This window comes from Euwallacea similis, chromosome 14, assembly GCF_039881205.1.
Source record: "Euwallacea similis isolate ESF13 chromosome 14, ESF131.1, whole genome shotgun sequence".
Taxonomy (NCBI): Eukaryota; Metazoa; Arthropoda; class Insecta; order Coleoptera; family Curculionidae; genus Euwallacea; species Euwallacea similis.
The window spans coordinates 1984939-2003238 of record NC_089622.1 but is presented as its reverse complement, the minus strand read 5'-3'; the positions used below and the strand labels follow the sequence as shown (position 1 = coordinate 2003238).

Sequence of the window (18300 nt, the reverse complement as noted above, 5' to 3'; positions counted from 1 at the left end):
ATTATTAATCTATGGGGTGCACGAGAATTTATCAGGCTCGTAATCAAGTATGTTGTTCTGGCCTCGAAAAAATTAATGTTTTCTGATTCTGGAAATCGTCCAGAGTTCGAGTTAATTAGTTGGTTTCTCTTTTCGGCAGAATCTTAGAACTGGTGTTTAATAATCAATACATTTACGAATTCCTCGAAGTTAGAGTTCTTATTAATTTGGGATTTGCTGAATTTTGCCGAAAACTGCAAATCCAAGTACATTCGTACACGAATGTATTATATCTGAATAAATTTTGAAAACACGCTTCAAACGAATATTATTCCTTTTGTCTTTCATATCTCGTAAAGTGGGAGTGAAGCGTTTCGTAAAGCACATTTTAATCACGTTCAGATTCGAGGCGTGTTTGAATGCGAATCTGGCGTTTTCCAGGACACTTTGGGAAAGTAAGCGGCTTTCCCAGCATGTAAAATATTCATGCAGCTTGTAAGCCATTGTTTCGGCTCATTACTTTTATACATTATTGAACAGCTGATTTTTTTTCATTGAGCTGAGCGAAGCGTCGAGGGTACAAAATTCTAATTATCCCGTTTTCGCTTCAGTGTCTATGACGATATTGTTACTTTCAGGAATTCTAACTTTTTTCAGTAAATAGGGAATGATTGTACTCTGCTAGCCTTTGACAAGGTCCGTTTAATAATACACAATGTCAAGAGGATGCTAATTTTATTTACTGAAGGGAGCTTAAAAATAATCCCAATTTAAATGCAAAGGGAAAGGAACAATTACCTTAACTAAGTGATCTTTGCCTGCTTTAACATTTTATGTTGCCAAAAACAAAAATAACGTTGGTTTATTTCTCTCATGTAGTTTACTCAAAATCATCATTTTAATAAATTATTAATTCCTTAAACACTGTTATTGGCATTTTGATCATCAATCTTTCTATACCTTTACAGAAGATTAATTAGCTCCAGCTCTCAAAGAATCAATCTTCGGAGTCGCTTCTTTTAATTTAAAATACTGAACAGCTGACAATATGCTTAAGCTTTTACTGCTAGTAAACATAAACAGGTGTAGCGAAGCTTTAGAAATTGCCGCTGTAGCGGTTTTCTTAACTCGTGAAAAGCGCATAAAGGAGAGCTTTCTCTTGGGATCTTTTCGAAACTCGTGCCCAATAGATTTGGTTTTCTTGGAAATATAGGTGGGTCAAAACAAAATAATTTCTAGGCTTTACCTGTCAAGCACGTGCCGTAGATTTGAGTAACAAAGTCTGGAGATTGAAACGAAAAGAACGTGCAAGGGTCGAATTTATATTCGGAAAGACTTGGGAAATAAAACTTTTTCCGCATTACTTGACAATAACTTGCGAGGATCGTGAGCAATAAGCTTGCTATTGTTAAGAACGAAATGGCATCTGGCTTATATTGAAGGAATGCAAATTAGCTGCATTGGAACAGTAAAACTTCTTGTCTTTATATTGTCAAGTTTTCCAAGTTCGAATGAGCTGACAAAGTTTGGAATAAATTCCGTATAATTTAATAAATAATAATAATACTCGAGAACGGAAAAATGTGGGTACTTTTCAGCTGCTGTAAATCATTATTTGTTTGTTTAATTTATTTTTTCAGCAACCAACAATCCTACTTTTGGCCAAATAACTGAGGATAAATAATCTAAAAATTTTCCTCAATTCAATTCTCTTTGAAGTGTTAAGGCTGCTCATTAATGTAGCATGTCTTAGAAACACTGGCATAGATTAGTATATTATAATATAAATATACAGGGTGTTTGGTAGAGCGATAGAAAAATTTCAATGAGAGATAGTTGGGGTTATTTCGAATCTAAAATCATATTTATATTTTTATGAAGGCTCTTTATTTTGATATATCGGCCTTTTTAGGTTTTTAAATGAAATATTTGAGTCGATACAATTAAGTTCATTTTTTAGTACTAAATACTTTTTACTTTTGGATATAGTTTTAAAAAAATTCTTAATATCCATATTGACAAATCAAAACAAAGCTTAATTAAAAATTATTATTATAAACAATTATGAAGACAATTTAATGCGTAAAAATGCTTTGGTTCCAATTTATTCTTCCATTATGAATAAAATTTTCTCCAATGCGGTACTAGGTCAAGATATTAAAATAATTTTAAAAACTTCTCCTAAAACCTTTTCTAGAAATACTCTTTTAAATTATATATAACATGACAAAATTATAAATCACAAAACTAAAAACGAAAGGAAATATTACTCACAACAAGAAAATAACCGGCATTAAATTTAAATAAGTATTAATCATTTTATAGCGCTAGTTCTAACTTAAACATTACTACAAATAATTAATTTCATTTTCAAAATGAGTCCCTCCATTTTTAATGCATTACTTGCCCCTTCTACTCTGCCCTTCCCACTTTTTCCCCTTGGTCGATATTTCGAAAACCACAAGACTTTGCATAAGAATAAATATGGCTATATATACTTAAAACGACCCTGTATATTTTCCATTGAAAACTTTCTATTGCTCTATCAAACACCCTGTATAAGGAGCCCTTTAAAGCACGTGTGACATATTTCAGAACACGGCGCGCAGCGGATTATTTTGTAAGGCGCAAGGGATTTAAAGGCTTTTATACTCGAGGATGATACAATATTTTCTTATATAAGTGTATTAAGATTATAACTAATTGATGCTTTTAGGCGTCAAGAAGGGTCGTTTTTGTGCGTTAGCGTCAATAAATTTGTCAAAGAATTTAGATTATATTAAACATGTCTAAATTGGTATATTTATAGTATTGTTTTCCTAGGGATCACATATGCACGATAAAGATCGTTTTATGCACCCTGCCTGCATAAAACTGACACGAACATTAATGAACGATTAATAATTTCAATTTCTATTAAGGAGTTCACTATGCTCACGCGTTAAATCCTCTGAATTATTAATCGCCGTCATTAATAAACTTGTTCGTTAAATAGCTATTCAATGGCATATATTTATTACGTCATTAAATTATTAATTTAAATGAGGTTATATAAGGTATTGAAAAATTATAGTAATAATTTAGTTTGAGAATTGATATTTTGGGTTAAATGTTCGTACTGGACATAAAAGTAGTAAGTGACGTGAGAAGATTGTTTAGTTTTTCCTCTGTCTCTAAAAATTAAGCGTGGGAAAATTAAATATGAACATCGGAAAATTCTGTTTTTAGTATATGCCGGAAATATTGAAAATGTAAGCTAATATATATATACATAACTACCCAATAATGTAATTTTGACCCATTTAAATCAGGTCGTATCTTACTGTTCCCGAGATCACAATAATAAGCTTTAAAATTGGAATAATCTGTGCAAAATTGTCCTCAATATTTCAAAAATTGAAAGAATTCTGGAATGATGTCTTTAAAAATTCTTTAATTCTGAGCCTCGCTGGACAAGATTTTGCGACGATGCGCCTAATTAATCTACAACGTTATTATTTTTCTATTTTTATATTAGTAAATTGTAAATTACATAACGATAACTTAAATTCATGGCATAATCATTAAAACTTTAGTAAGTTTATGGCCAAATGGCTCGAACAGTTCTTATCCTCTCGGTGTTATCGAACTAGGTAAGTCATGGAAAAAGTGCTGTAAACTACTCAATAGCAAGTAATGTAACTCTTTTTGAGGATATTACTGACCTCGCATGCTGCTCGGTCGCAAACTTTCGCCTCGCACGTAACATATTTCTTGTGATATTTTAACTCAATGAAACTATAATATATATGATTAAGGAATTGGCTTTCATTCATGATATCCTGTATAAGTTATTTAAGATTAAAAAAAAACTTTTATTGCTGGATAATTTATTACCGGTAGTTGAGTTTCGTTGTCCCAAATTTCGCATTTTTATATCTGCATTTGAAAACGGGAAGCTTAGGAATGGCCAATTTGCTCGCAACCAGGTACAATATCAAAAGATTTTAGTTGAAGTGTTATGCAATTTCCAACGTGAAAATTCTCCCCTGTGATAATGGCCCAGAGGTTTCATTGCTCTATTTCCCGCTCTTTGAGGGCCAACAATAATACAAAGGCGATTATCTCTTCTGGTTAGTGTGTCATTTGCAGGTAAAATTGTATCCGACCTTTTTTCGTTCTTATGCGGATTTTCGCCAGCTTTTCTAGAACAATAAGGTTTTCCAATAACTGATTTTCTAGGAAATATTTGTTCAGTTTTCTTTTAATAGCTAAAAATAAAATACGTTCCTACGTGTCAACAATAACATTTTGATGATCATTCATGCAAATACAGAATAATAAAATTCAATTCCAATTCAACAGAGCCATGTTTTGTATCTGGTTATTGTGGAAATCGGTGTTCATTTCGAGTTAACGTGTTTACTAGCTCAGCTTCAGTCATATAATGTAATTAGTGGTATATTTGTTTCATTTAATTAACGCAGTAGGTGCTCTAAGTTTTGCTTTATTACGTACGCTCCTGGTTGTATAACTTGATTCGAAGCTGAGTTGCTGGGTGAAAATCATAGCTACCGGTTCAGTTTCATTGGATTAATCCGATCTATTTTTAGCCAATTTTCTCATAATTAAAAACAGTTTTTAAAAAGTTTGAGATACTAACTGCTGTTGACAAGAGGACAGCGGAGATAATTCGACAGTCGTGGCGAGGCACTATGGATATTAGAGTGTATAGTTAAATGAATCGTCATTTTGATAGAGATTGTAGAAGAATTTCAGGATTTTGTGTGGGTGTTTCTATGAGTTCTTCGCCAAAGGCTATGACGGATTTAATATGCACTACCGTCCATAAGTATTTGCCCACCTCAAAATTTTCATCTAATCACATTATATCTTAAGGTTAACTACAGTTATTATTTAAAACTCATTTTGAATATGAATTGCCTTTATTTCCAAACTTAGTCTTAAACATTAACCTCGTCAATATAACCACCTTTATTTTTTATAACCGCTGCACATAACCGTGGCATTTTTTCAAGTAACTTTATTAGCGTTTCATTTGATATTAAACGCCATGTGTCTTGCAACATCCTCCACAGGGATTCCTGAGATGATGGACACTCGCTTCTTATCCTTCTGTCGAGTTCATCCCACAATAACTCGATGGGATTGAGGTCAGGCGATTGTGGTGGCCACTCCATCACCTCAAGTTTATTTTCGGTTTTTAATTCATTCAAATAAAACTTGCTCAGAGTTTGGAATTGTTTTTCGAATCGTTGTCCTGTTGAAAAATAAATTTCTACCGGAAAATACGACGTCCAGAGGGTAAAATTTGCTTCTTTAAAATTTCCAAATATTGTTCTTTCTTTATTATTTCGTCCATTATTTCTAAAATTAAAAAATTCTAGGGTGGGCAAATACTTATGGATGGTAGTGTATAAGTGCACTCTCTTATAACTTTTGGCAATCATATTACGCATTAGAACGCTAACTTTTAAATAAATAGGAATGCATTCGGGAATTCAAGCAAAGCTGAACTAAAACTATTTCCAGTAAGTAGTAACAGTTCTTCTTCAGAAAATTAAATTACCTCGCTTTGTCAACATAAATACTTTTAAATTTCTCTTAAAAAGTTATGAAACGAGGTCAAAATCCTTTTACTCAAACCGCCTCAACAATACAGCCCATACAAACGCTAAAATTTTAATAATTTCCCTGAAATTGTAATTGTTTACAATTTGTAATAACTAGTGTCGAAACCCTATAATGGTCACGAGCCAGACTTATAGCTTTATTCAATAGGCCCCAGGAAGTACCTCTGCTTCAGGCAGTTTCACATCTTGGTCATTTTTTCATTATGAGGCTATTTTTTAACAGTTGTTGGTAACTAGGGCAGCGGATATCAAGTCATTTCTGGTTAGAGCTCGATAAGATTGTCCCTAGTTATCGAAAATATCTATTATGTAAATTGATTTGAGCCCGAAGATTATGAATTAATTCAGTTGGAATATAAAAGCAAAAACTATGAACTTTGCATAAACGACAGGTCGTTTAATTTGCCTATTGTTTTTGGCCAGTTTTTTGAGAAAAATGTTCGTAACTTTTTGACCGAAAAACATACTGAAGTAAAAAAAATGCAAGAGAACTTTCGTTTCCCAAATTAAACAGGCTTTTCAAAAATAAATTTTAATTGAAAAAAAAAACAGTGGCGTAACAATTTGTTATCAAAAGTATCTAGGCATACGTCGCTGCACACGTCACTGTTTACGACAAAGTCAAATTTTTTCCTTTATTGAAGGCAGTTTGGATGGGAGATAATCACTCAAAAGTTTCAGTACAATATCTCAAACGGTATCCGAGAAATTCCAAAGTATGCAATTTTTTTTTTAAGTTTAACACCCTGTATTTTGTAAACGACGCATTACTGGATATTGGATTATAGTGTAAACTGACTATTTTTTTACGTACTATAGGTCGTTAAAGCTTGGGCACTTAAAACTGAGACACCCTGTATATTTTCCGTATTTTCGGAGCATTTTTTAAATTTTCGCACTTATTTCATTTTTTTGGTGAATTTGTCGCTTATGTTTTTTAAACATCTAGGCATTGCCAGCACTGGCATTTATGTGTATAATTAGTATACCAAATGCAATTGTTTAACACAATATCGAGCTATAGGAGCTCAAACTCTATTTTAATGCTGGGAAATGCGGCTTGCTTATCTACATTCAATTAAACTACTAACAATTAGCAATGTGGCTTTGCAGTTATTTGCTACAGGAAAACAGCTATTGTTTCAAAGCTATACGACTAGACAACGCAAATTAAGTAATTGGGGTCCAATTGCATTATGCACTTTACCATGTAGGTTTCAGTCTACTGATTGTTAACTTAAAATAGGGGTGTCACATGCAAATATGTCATGAGAGAAAAATAAATGTTTTTATTTAGCATTTCCTTGTTCTGCAAGACACGAAGTATTACCAATTCGTGATATCCATGCCTCCATTTCCATAAATATTGACAGCTAAACAATAAAGAATAAGCTTTATTTCCATTTGCCAGTGAATATGAATACATACTTTTATGCATACAACGCTGGAGACGATCAATAGCATTCCTTATATCGAAAGCTTTGCAGCCACACATAAATTATTATCAATGTAAGTTCGCGTCCATAATGGATTCGAGCATAAAAGATTGAACTTTGAGAAATGTTCCCGGACATTTTATTAGTCGTAATCTCAAAACAGTCGAACGAAGCCCGTGAAATAGCTGCCTCGTTTCTTTTAGCATATTGTCCGTGTCCTGAAGGAATTTTGCTCTTGGAAGATCAATGGGCGTAAATATAGGCCATAAAATAAAGTTGAAGTTGAATTTTATTGGGCGTCAGCCTTTACTTTGTAACACTACGTAAGTAATGCCTGCTGCAATAAATAATTGTCGAAATGTCCCGGGGCTGATACTCACATTAGGGGAATTCCTCTACAGTTCTAAGTTTAATGTAGTAGAGGATGAGGTGTTATTCGTTATATTAGAAAAATGCAGAACTCTATAATCCTTAGAGGTGTCCCAAAATTGAACTTTGTTGGTACGTCATTAAAAGGATTCTTTAAAAAAAAACAAACGAAATAATTGTATCTCTTATTAATTAGCTGTTTTTTTTAAACTTTTAATTGCCCAGTTGTAATTTATATGTTCCTAGCTTTCGGTCCTTAAACCCCCTTCTAACACAAAATCAAACATGTTGAATTACCCAGTGGAAAATGGGAATGCAATTTCCCGTCCCACAAGATTGCGAATTGTATTTCTTTGATAGGAATAGCGGCACGGATTGCATACTAACTGTGGCCTTAACGGCTTTAAAGAGGGGTAAATAGTTCAAAAAGTGTATGATAAAACAGACTGCTCTGATTTGCTCTTTAAGATTGGGACTTGCCCATGCATTAGTTAAATTAGGAGAAATTATATTAGTGGAATATCTCAGTTAATTACTTATGCATGTAGAATGTGTCCAACTATACGAGAGAAATTCAAGACAGTTTATGATTGTACAAGCCATGATAGTCATTATTCGCTAAGGGAAACGTTTACTTCAGGAGCTCTAGGCGAGGGGGCAAGCCTCTCGAGGGAATGATGTCCATAAAAAGCAAGTACAATGGTATATTTTGTCCACGGCTCTTGTCCATCCCAGGTGTATTAAAAGATAAAAAATATGGAAATATCTTTCGCCATAGAAAAGTTAAGGGCCTGTGGGAGTTTACCCTTCGTTTACATTATTATATGTAATGTGATATCATATCGAACATAAATAATATGGTATAATATTGAACTCACATCCCTTCACCGATTTCCCTTCAGAATATCCTGACTGGGGTTTGGAGGATCATGCCTTTAAGGTACCAAATATTTGCCAATTTTTTGTGGTTAAATTGCTATGATGAAATTCCATATATGTTGCGATTTGTACCCTCAGGCCTTTATAAAGAAACGTCGCTCAGAAAGCTTCCATATGAAACTTCTTCCTGATTAGGTCGTGTGTAAAATTCGAACTGCAGACGGGAAAATTGAAATTCACCTCCTTCGAAGCCACGGAGGTAGAATATTTCTGCTGAAGCTTATCGATTTCGATAGGTATTGTTCTCTTAGGATTAAACAAAAAAGAAGTGCTTCGAGTTCTTTAAAAATAATTCAAAAGGCCTCTCTGAGGATTTAAACGAATAGCTATAGAGGATCTAGTAATTAGGGAAGTTGGTCAACACATTAGAAACTAAACGGGCAAGTTGCTGCTAATTATAAATTACAACTGCAAAAAGGGACATTCAAGTTATTCCGGAATTAAACGAGGCCCATTTACGTTATTTATTACGGTCGGAGTTTTTTTTGCTTTTTGCTTAATTTTAACTCTCATAAATTAGCCCTAAGGACGGGTACTTAAAAATATGCTGAAAAATCTGAATTTGTCAACGGTCGAGGTAAATTTTTGCTCTTAAAATTACCTACACATCAGGCCATTTGTTTACGGTTCGAAGGGCGCATTGCCTGGCGCATAAAAAACCTCCCTTTACATCCCTTAAATCCTCGAGCAATAACGATAAATCTCCGGGAAAGTGCAACGTGAATCAGCAAGGAAAACTAATATGTGCGCTTATCTTTATGCATGTCACAAAATGACGCAGATTAACTCGGCTGCTGCAGTACTAAGAGAGAAATATATAGTATTAAGATAAATTAATGCGCTGCACTCCTGCTGACACCCTAAAACTACTGCATTGTTAATTTAATACTTGACGAGTGAAGTGGAGTTTAAAGTTTAGAAGTTGCTCTTCTCATTTCCTTTGTAATATAAATTTGTTTTGAAGCGTTTGCCAGGTTAGTTCATGATAGTTCTGGTCAGCCAGGAAAAGGGGTTGATTAAAAGCATCCATTTATTTGCAATCTTATCGATTCTTCTTGACCTGCCACGGATGACTTTCCATCTGGATTTCACCTCACTGGCCGTAGCGGCTAATTTAATTGCCATCAGCTTTGAAACAGTTTCAGCTCTCTATATTCTATTTACAGTTCCGGTACATTTATTTTAGCCTTTGTGCATTTCCGATATTACGTATGATAAATTTTTAAATATAATTATTACCGAATCGCCGTATTTGTTTTCCACAATGGTTTGGATCATTTTTGTTTGTCTATGACAGTCTCCTATTATCCCATCCCATCTAACCGGTGGGTGTCGCAATAACCAGACTTGTTTATCTATCCGACGCAGCTGAATTTGAGTCGATTTTTTCAAATTTATTTCATTTCGTAGCATGAATAGTATTTCAAATTGATTCTGTAATATTCTTCTATAATATTCGATCGAGAATTTCTAATTAAATGTATTAAAATATCAAAGCTAGCCCAACTATAAAGTTCAAGGGATGAGATTGATCGGAATATTTAATGGAAAAGTTCATTTCCGCAGAAAAGTTTATTGAACAGTCTGATTCGGAAGCCACTAAAGAAATTCAGTCTTTAATTTTAAAGAATATTAGATTTCAGTTTCGGTTAAAATTTGCTTCCGCGAACAAATTCCGGCTGAGTAATTATTTTTCTGCAAAGTTTCAAAGTTTCTAACTTCAGTTATAAAGTAAATTGGTTTTCGCCTAAGTTTAAATAAAATCTGCAATTTAACACTTCAATTATCGAAAAACAGGAGCAAATCTTCATTAGAATCATGCGAAAATCACTTTCCATTTTCCGGGCAGTCGGGAACTTGTAATCAAATTTCATACATCTAACTAATTATCGAGCCGAAAGTTTTGATATTTCAATTAGCGCTAATAGGGCTCCAATTAAGAAACAAGAAACTATTAGTTAGTGTTTTGATAAAGTTTCCAGAAAGTTTAAGGTGACCGCTTGTAACCCGCTGGCAAAGCATCTGGAGCAACGTCAATATGCATCCAACGTCTCTTTCGCTGGACTTCGACTTAAAAAGAGTACATTGTTATACCAATTATTCCGAAAAATAATACTCTGGACACAAATTTCGAAGGTAGACGTTAATAATGGCTTTTTTCCAAATGAAATGTCGAAACACGCAATTGTGTGATAGATCACAGAATTGGGGTTCAAGCTGCTACTAAAATGTGATTAAAAACAGCAGATAAAAACAAGGCTAACAAAGAATTTGAAGATAAAGATGGAGATGTAAAACAAAAGGGACGAGAAAATTCTGGGTTTTGGGCTCGGTCTGTGCAAAACGGTTGTTAGTTAGTCATACGCTTCAACAAGATCGTTTTCAAGTTATTTTATGTTATTAAAGGGGTATTTAAGGGTTACAACGTTTACAAAGAGCCCTTTAAATTACCAGGGCAAATTATCAAAGATCGAGAAGGGTTTGGTAACTATGAATTGGAGGGACAAAAATCAAGAGATCAAAATTGTTGCAACGATCGTCACATTCGATCGAAACACTTTTTGCGGTGAAAATAAAATGGGGAATAGTCTAAAGTCTTGGCTAGCTTTGTCTCAGGCCTACTTGAGAAAATTGAGCCGTAAATGATGTGAATTGCTCCCTTGACCATTTGACATTATTGATATCTAATCCATTCTTGCCAACGCGGCTCCAGAGAAAAACTCTGGAGGAAGAATTTAATAATTGGTATTCTAAATGTTTGGAGTTTCTCCAAGTTTTTTCTCCCGAAAGAGGGAATTAAAAGGAGCTCCAATAAATTTACCGTCTTCTGTACCTACAAAACGATATTTACCGTTCTATAAGAAAGCCATAAATAACCTTTTTGAATCATAAGCACGAGAAACGAAGATAAAGCCGCCTCTTGTTTCCGCTTCAGCGGGTAATTAAATTGATGACACAATACAGCAGCAGCAGGCGGAGGTTATTGTCACATCTTTGAATTTTTTAGAGAACAAAGCCCCGCAACGTGATTTATGACCCAGGAACATTAAAAATGTAAAGAATCATCAGAGTTCGATAATGAACTCAGACCGAAAAATCTAATTACATCCTGAGATCACACAAACTTGCAGGCTTAAACAATTTGCATGAAAATTCCATCGTTAAACAACTTTCGCCTGCCACCAAATCCCTTCAAATCCCCTATGACAAATCGCCTGCTAAGGCAAGTCCCAACTAACGTAAAACCCCGAAGACAGATAGAAGTTTTAGCTCGGTGAATCCCTTATGTTTTTATTACCTGGCAAAATATTGCATTGCGAGATAGGAGAATTTATCCTTCAAGCAATCTCCATTCGACATACTTGTTCAGCTTAAAAACTTCAACCTTAAAGCGAGTTATGGAATAAAATGACTTGGTTTATAGTCCAATGATGGATATTTACAGCCCATATTAAACCATTCTTCTCGACTTCAATTTCCCCCTTTCTTGTCATTTACTAGTTTTAGGTATAATAACCTGGATTATCTTGATCAAACGTTATTGATCGGTTTCGTTAATCCAAGTCTTACAGTCGATTGATAAACTACCCTACTAATTATTTCTACCATCATCTAAGTTGGATTCATATGTATTTAATCGAATTCCTTCGGTATGGGAGACAATGAAAAATTGGATTTCTCCTCAGGTCGGCGATTCGCTTTAATTTAAACGTTTCCTCAGTGCTAAAAAGTCAAACGACATAAAACGCAGAACGATCATCAAACATTCTGAAAAGTGGCAATCACAAATTACACCTTTTAAAACGAGAAAAGTGGATCTAGGTACTTGAGTGTTCTCTTTTGTTCCAGGTCTGGACTTTCGGGAATATTTGGTGCAGAATTTGGCTAGCAGTGGACGTCTGGATGTGTACAGCTTCTATTCTGAATTTGTGTGCGATTTCACTGGATAGATACGTGGCGGTGACCAGTCCTATCACTTATCCGAGTATAATGTCCAAATCTAGGGCCAAGATGCTGGTGGCCGGATTGTGGATACTCAGTTTCGTGATTTGCTTCCCGCCGTTGGTCGGATGGAAAGATTCGAAGGTAACGTCGCAATGGTTGAGAGCTTTTCAGATAGAAAATTACCAAATATGCGAGGTAAACGTAATCGTCGAAGAACAGTTTGTGTGTGACCAGAGAATAAGCAAAACATGCATTATAAGCTGCCTGTGCTGAAAGGTAATTTACAGAATGTTTGACTGCTATATTAGACTAAGACTCTTCCATTCGAATAGATTGTCCTATAAGATAGCCGCAAAATAGGGAAAAAATCTCTGCCACTTTGATATCATCGGGATTGTCCTAATGTTTCTTCTCCGCTCTCCACACGAAAGAAAGCTGGGAGTTAATAAATTGCGATCATATACAATTGGTGAAAGCTATGGCTATATCACTCCGAAATTTGAAAGGAGTACATCCTTTTCAACCCTTGATTGCGTGAATCCAGGATCATTATTATTTACGACATTCCAGACAATAGTTCTTCCATTTCTTTTTCTGTTCCCTGGAGAAGAGAGACGACCGCATTTCCGCGTTTTATTTTTTCGCTTTTGATATACACCTCGCATTTGCGAGCCTACGACTTTCATTCAAGGGAAGTGAATGCAATTTTTTAGCAGAAAATCAATCCCGAACGTTACGAGTCAAGAGCAGTAAAATGCTAAAGGTTATACTTCCGAGTAAATCCAGAATATCTCAATAAACAAGAGCTTTATGTCTCTATTAGAACGTATCCAATTTCGATAAGGAGACAGGCATAACAGTTTCCGCAGTTAGCCCTAATGCTTGGCTTATCAGCCCTTCTTACATTTTAGGGCCATTAGACCCAGTGCCCACATTTTTCATAGGTGCACAAGAGGTGAATACTTGTTTTGAACCAAGTACGAGAATCAAGTAAGTTCCGTAGTTCCTATCGAGCGAATGGATTTAAATTGAGAATATAGAACGAATTGATGGTAATAAAACGTTTATTTGCAATAAGAGAGCAATAGAAATAGCACTCATTTATTTTTAATATTTTCTTACTTTAAATGCCCTATAGAAACGTTTACACAATATGAAAATTTGAAATTCTCAATTCAATAAGAAAATGACTCGATGCAAGTTGAAGTTTCATTTCGATAACATATGTATAATAGTTAATAGAACTGTAAAGAAGAAATTGATATTTTCAAAACGAAACAATGCGCGTTTTGCAGATACATGTTGTCTTCCTTAAAATGCTCAATATCATGCATTAATATACAGAGTGTTCCAAAAAGGTTGTGCAAAACTTATGGAGGTTATAGAAGACATTGCGGTAAGCAATTTTGGTATAGAAACCCTTGGCAAAAATAATAGTATTAAATTTAATTCAAGCTTTTTACTGTGCACCTGAGAAACGTTTACGTTTCACATGTAGAAATTCTTACTAAAATGCTATTGAGCAATATTTTTCAAATTAGCACACATAGAAAACTCCTTCACGGAACTAAATGGACAAGTTTAGAATTTAAAGTTAGTGCCATAATTCTTCCCCAACGTTCGCTGTTTGGGTTGTTTGGGTATTCCAGAAATTCTTAAACTCTTTATTGAAATAGAGCTCTGCAAACTTACTTTAAGTGCCTCTATAGAACTAGTGAAACACGTGCTTTCAGGAGCTCCCATAAAGGAGATTTTCGGGGAGATGTGCCTTTTGCGAGTGCTTTTGTAGAGTAGGGAATGAATAATTGAATTGTAACTTTGTTTTCTAAGCTATTGCTCTTTACTGGGAGTTTATTGAAGTATTCTGTTGAGCTTCCTTGGATTCGATTTCTAACCAGGAAAACTCATTACTCTTCATCTCCATAAACTGCGAGAAGCATCCAGAGAGATTTCCAGCATTAATAGAATCTTTTCGTTCCAGTCGGGCGACAACGAGTCGAACGCAACCCTTTCGGAAGACAATCCACACTGTCCCTGGAAATGCGAGCTGATTAACGAGTCTGGATACGTAGTTTACTCTGCCCTCGGGTCCTTCTATATTCCCATGTTTGTCATGTTGTTTTTTTATTGGAGAATATACAGGGCGGCAATCCGGACTACGCAGGCGATCAATCAGGGTTTCAAAATAACTGGTAAGTAGAAATATAGTGCTTTAAGGCTTGGTGTTTCAAAGTCCTAGTAACTTTGCCAATAAGGTAATTTTCGTGGAAATTACTAGAGTGACAAATGCACCGCTCTAATTTCGTCGTTTCCACGCAAATTATCTTGCCTGGCAAAGTTATCAGGGCTTTGAGAAACCGAACCTGGACATGTTATTCTACTCGTAATTTCACGTCAAACTTAATTTCCATAAAAGCTAGGAAGTTATATTTATATGCAATAATTTGGCTTTTAAGAAAATTATCCTTGTGGGTAATCTAAACTAACCTCCTTTTTCAATAATTTACAACGGAGCAGCAATTTTCATGTACGATTTATTGTTCTATTTCGTTTTCCACATTCGTTGTTCATATTTCCAAATATATTTAATATGAAAGTTTTCTAATTTTGTTGTTTAGCTTGATGCGCTGAGTGAAATTTGATGCAGAGAACAAATTTTGTTTTTCAAATCGACATTCGGAACGAAGGAAACCTTGGAACTTTAGAAAGTTAACTTTTTGAAATCTGGAAAATAATTCTGGAGTTATTTTAGTTCGGGGAAATACGAAAATGTAAAAAAAATGCAAAACTGGCCAAGTGGAGAAGGCGATATGGTAATTTCGCAATCAAAAATGCCGCCCCGTTAGGCTGCGCTGCCTAAGGGCTAATAGACAGCTTTTTCGCGGCCATAAAGTCAAGAAGCTATGTAGCCAAATCTTTGCATTTTAACTTTCTGGCAAAGTTACCTGAGCATTGATTTTTCGACCCTAACTGATTTGAAGTTGGAAGAGTGCCGGATTCTGCGAGGGAGAAACTTTAATCGAATCAACGTCTCAAGTTAATCTCTGGAAGTTTAATTCTGAATTCGAAAGAATGGCAACGCCCCATTGATTGAAAACTTAGCAATTAATTTATTACACAAAGTTCAATCGGGTACGAAAATGTTTGAGGGAGACAGGCCTCTAACCTCTGACAAATTACGATAGAGCTTCTTAATTATCGCCGATCTAATTTTTCAGTCTGGTCAGTTTCAAATATTATTTTAGGTGGTAAATTATCCGTTGTTTTAGTTGCTAGTGACCCATGTCAAAAACAAACCAGAGCACCCTAAACAAACACACTGGCACAAAGCGAAACCGTTCTAACAACTTCACCATTGCCCGAGAATCGGGGCGCTATTTCGCCTTAGTTACTAATAGTTTTGATTGGCGGAAAAGTTTAAAAGTCTTAAGGCCAAAACTAAAACTTGAATCAATTTATTCGGCCTCAAATTGGGAGATCCCGATCTAATTTAACCGGCAGCAGCATTATAATTTAATGGAACGAAATGGGACCAACAAATAAAACGCCACACTGTTAGATTCCCACAATTTGCCGAATAATACTTATTTATGATGTTTACTGACCCAGATGTTTTGCTCAACGCTGTAAAAACATATCCTCGTTTGCAGAGTGAGGGACAAAGCAAGACGTCAAGTGAATGAGACAGGAAAAATGCCACTTCATTTTCTTCAGCCCTTCTATAGAGCTTAAAAGACCGAACAGGATTAGTTATTATCTATTTGGTTCACCCTCTTCTGTATAGCCTATAAACGTTATACGTAGGGAGGAAGGCCTGGGGTGATTAATTTCCCACTCAAAGATAAAGAGACAGCTCTAAGAGATGTATCCGATATTGCAGGATATTTGGCCGGTTCCTGACTGGCCACAAAAAGCAGATTATTATTATACAAAAGTTTTTAATTCATAGGAACAATTGTAGACTTAAAGGAAAGCACACAATCCTGTTGAAACAAAAACTGCCAGCAATGATTACATCCTGATATTAGTTCAGGGAATCGCAAACAGTACATGTCGGATGATTTTAAATGTAAAAATAACTTTTCAGGAAATCGCAATATTTATTAACAAAGTTGCAATTACATATTTCGAAACTACATCGTTAAGGTAAGTTAACTACCAGATAAATCGATTATGAATTTGTTTAAATAAATCCGAATAAATTTGAAACGAGCTCGTTGCTGCCCTCATTATAAGCAATATTCCCTAAAATATGTTAATATCTATATCATGGCTATTAGGGTCATTATTAAAATGCTGAACCCCCATCATGGCGAGCTGATATAATATCGAAACACGCCGTTATATTAGTGAGCTTTGTCGAAAATAGAAAGTTCGCGTGCGGTCGCCCATTCTCTTTCCATAATAAATGAAATATTATATCGTTTTAGGTGGCCTACTTGAAATCGACTTTGCTAGCATTGTCAGCCGGCTTTTCCTTAAATTTTACATGGAGTTTTATAAAAGACACTTCAGCTTGGATCACCGAACCAACGACCACCCAAGGGCAACCATCACAACTGGGCCATTCTGAACCCCCTTTCCTTACAAGGCAAACACGACAACCCCGCTTCCTCACTGTTTTCAATCGCCCTATCGAAGCCTTTCCAAATGCATTTTTTTGCTATTTCTCGATAAAACAATCATGGGCGTTCAAAGCCAGCTGATCATAACCAGCATTCCCTTAAATTAGATTCGTTCATTAGGCAAAAATGCTCCGGATGTTGATAATATCATAACAGCGCTATGTCTAAACTTCCATCACATAAATGTTTTATCGAGTTGTGACCTACTTGTAATAATTGACTTTGTCCGGATTCTTGTTCGATTTCCTCAAAATTTCTATGATCTACTCCTTTAAATATTCATCGAGCTCTAAGCCTTGAGTGCCTTGTTGTCTTGAACACTGTCTGCTAATAATAAACCCCCTTTCTATATTATAGGGCTTTATAAGGCCCAATCTTCAGCAAACAGGGACCAAAGCAAACAAACTTTTGACCTACGGCGCGTGATAAGAATCTTAACAGCATTGATGCGTTTGTATTATATTCGGCCGACGTGACTTGTGATTACGAGATACAAGAGAAGGCATTAACTCGCCATTACCAACGCAATAAATAATCAAATAAACTCTTGGGAAATAATGTCTATAGAAATGCTCTTCGATAGATTCAAGTAGCGTCTCTGGCTTCGCTCAGAATGCACGACTTACACCTCGCGCTCATTTGAATTTGTAATCCGAAAGAGCCCTAGAAACTGGTTTCCCAGGCTGCATCTCAAGGGCGCGGATACTTAATTTGCCTTTTGTGCTACAATTAAATCACACCATTATGCTTTGACCACGCTTCGCGTTCAAGTTAATTGGGTGCATTAGACGAGAAGACTACAAGTGGGCATAATTTTAAATTCCAGGTTCCCCGGGGAATCGCTTTGAACAGCAACGGCTGACATTAAGAATTCATCGAGGACGTGGCAGCTCCACTAAAGCTCCATATGCTTCTCCTAATGGAAGCAGCTACACGGCTACTACTACGAGCAGTGCATCCCCTAGTCCAAGAAGAAGTCACGACAGGAAACACGAGAGGGTTAAAATAAGCGTCAGCTACCCCTCCAATGAAAATTTGTCGTCGGCCACGTCCAGTCCTCAACTATTAGCAGTAAGTATTACTCACAGTGTGTGTCATAAACTCAAGAATTATACGAACAACATCTCTAAAAGCGGCAATTTTAAAATTTTCATGGCGATTTCATGGAAACTGCACCATTGAGGCAGATGCAGCTGATGGGAATTCTGGGCTTTAGGGCCACGTCTTCTCTGTTCCTAACAGTTTCTAAGAACGTGCTAAGAGGAAAAGTGCCTCGTAAAGGCAACTACCGAATAACTTTATTTTTCTATTAAAATTAAGCTTTGCTTTACTAAACTCGAAACGGCGTGGGAGATCAGTGCCACAATAAGGAGA

General features: G+C 35.5%; 2 protein-coding genes across 5 annotated transcripts in view; one reads left to right on the top strand and one right to left on the bottom strand.

The window, feature by feature from the left end:
- Nucleotides 1-8373, bottom strand: part of LOC136413542 (pancreatic triacylglycerol lipase-like) — a 111320-nt gene extending 102947 nt beyond the window's left edge. The window contains exon 1 of the mRNA XM_066397158.1: nucleotides 8369-8373. The gene's annotated coding sequence lies outside the window, so the exon portion shown is untranslated. The remainder of the gene's footprint in view (nucleotides 1-8368) is intronic.
- Nucleotides 1-18300, top strand: part of Oamb (Octopamine receptor in mushroom bodies) — an 81205-nt gene that overhangs the window by 19980 nt on the left and 42925 nt on the right. For all 4 annotated transcript variants that reach the window (XR_010752488.1, XM_066397154.1, XM_066397153.1 and 1 more), the window contains exons 3-5: nucleotides 12206-12442; nucleotides 14283-14493; nucleotides 17753-17997. Coding sequence is in view for 3 of the 4 variants with exons in the window: in XM_066397154.1 (XP_066253251.1) it covers nucleotides 12206-12442; nucleotides 14283-14493; nucleotides 17753-17997 (693 nt within the window). In the remaining variant the exon portion in view is untranslated. The remainder of the gene's footprint in view (nucleotides 1-12205; nucleotides 12443-14282; nucleotides 14494-17752; nucleotides 17998-18300) is intronic.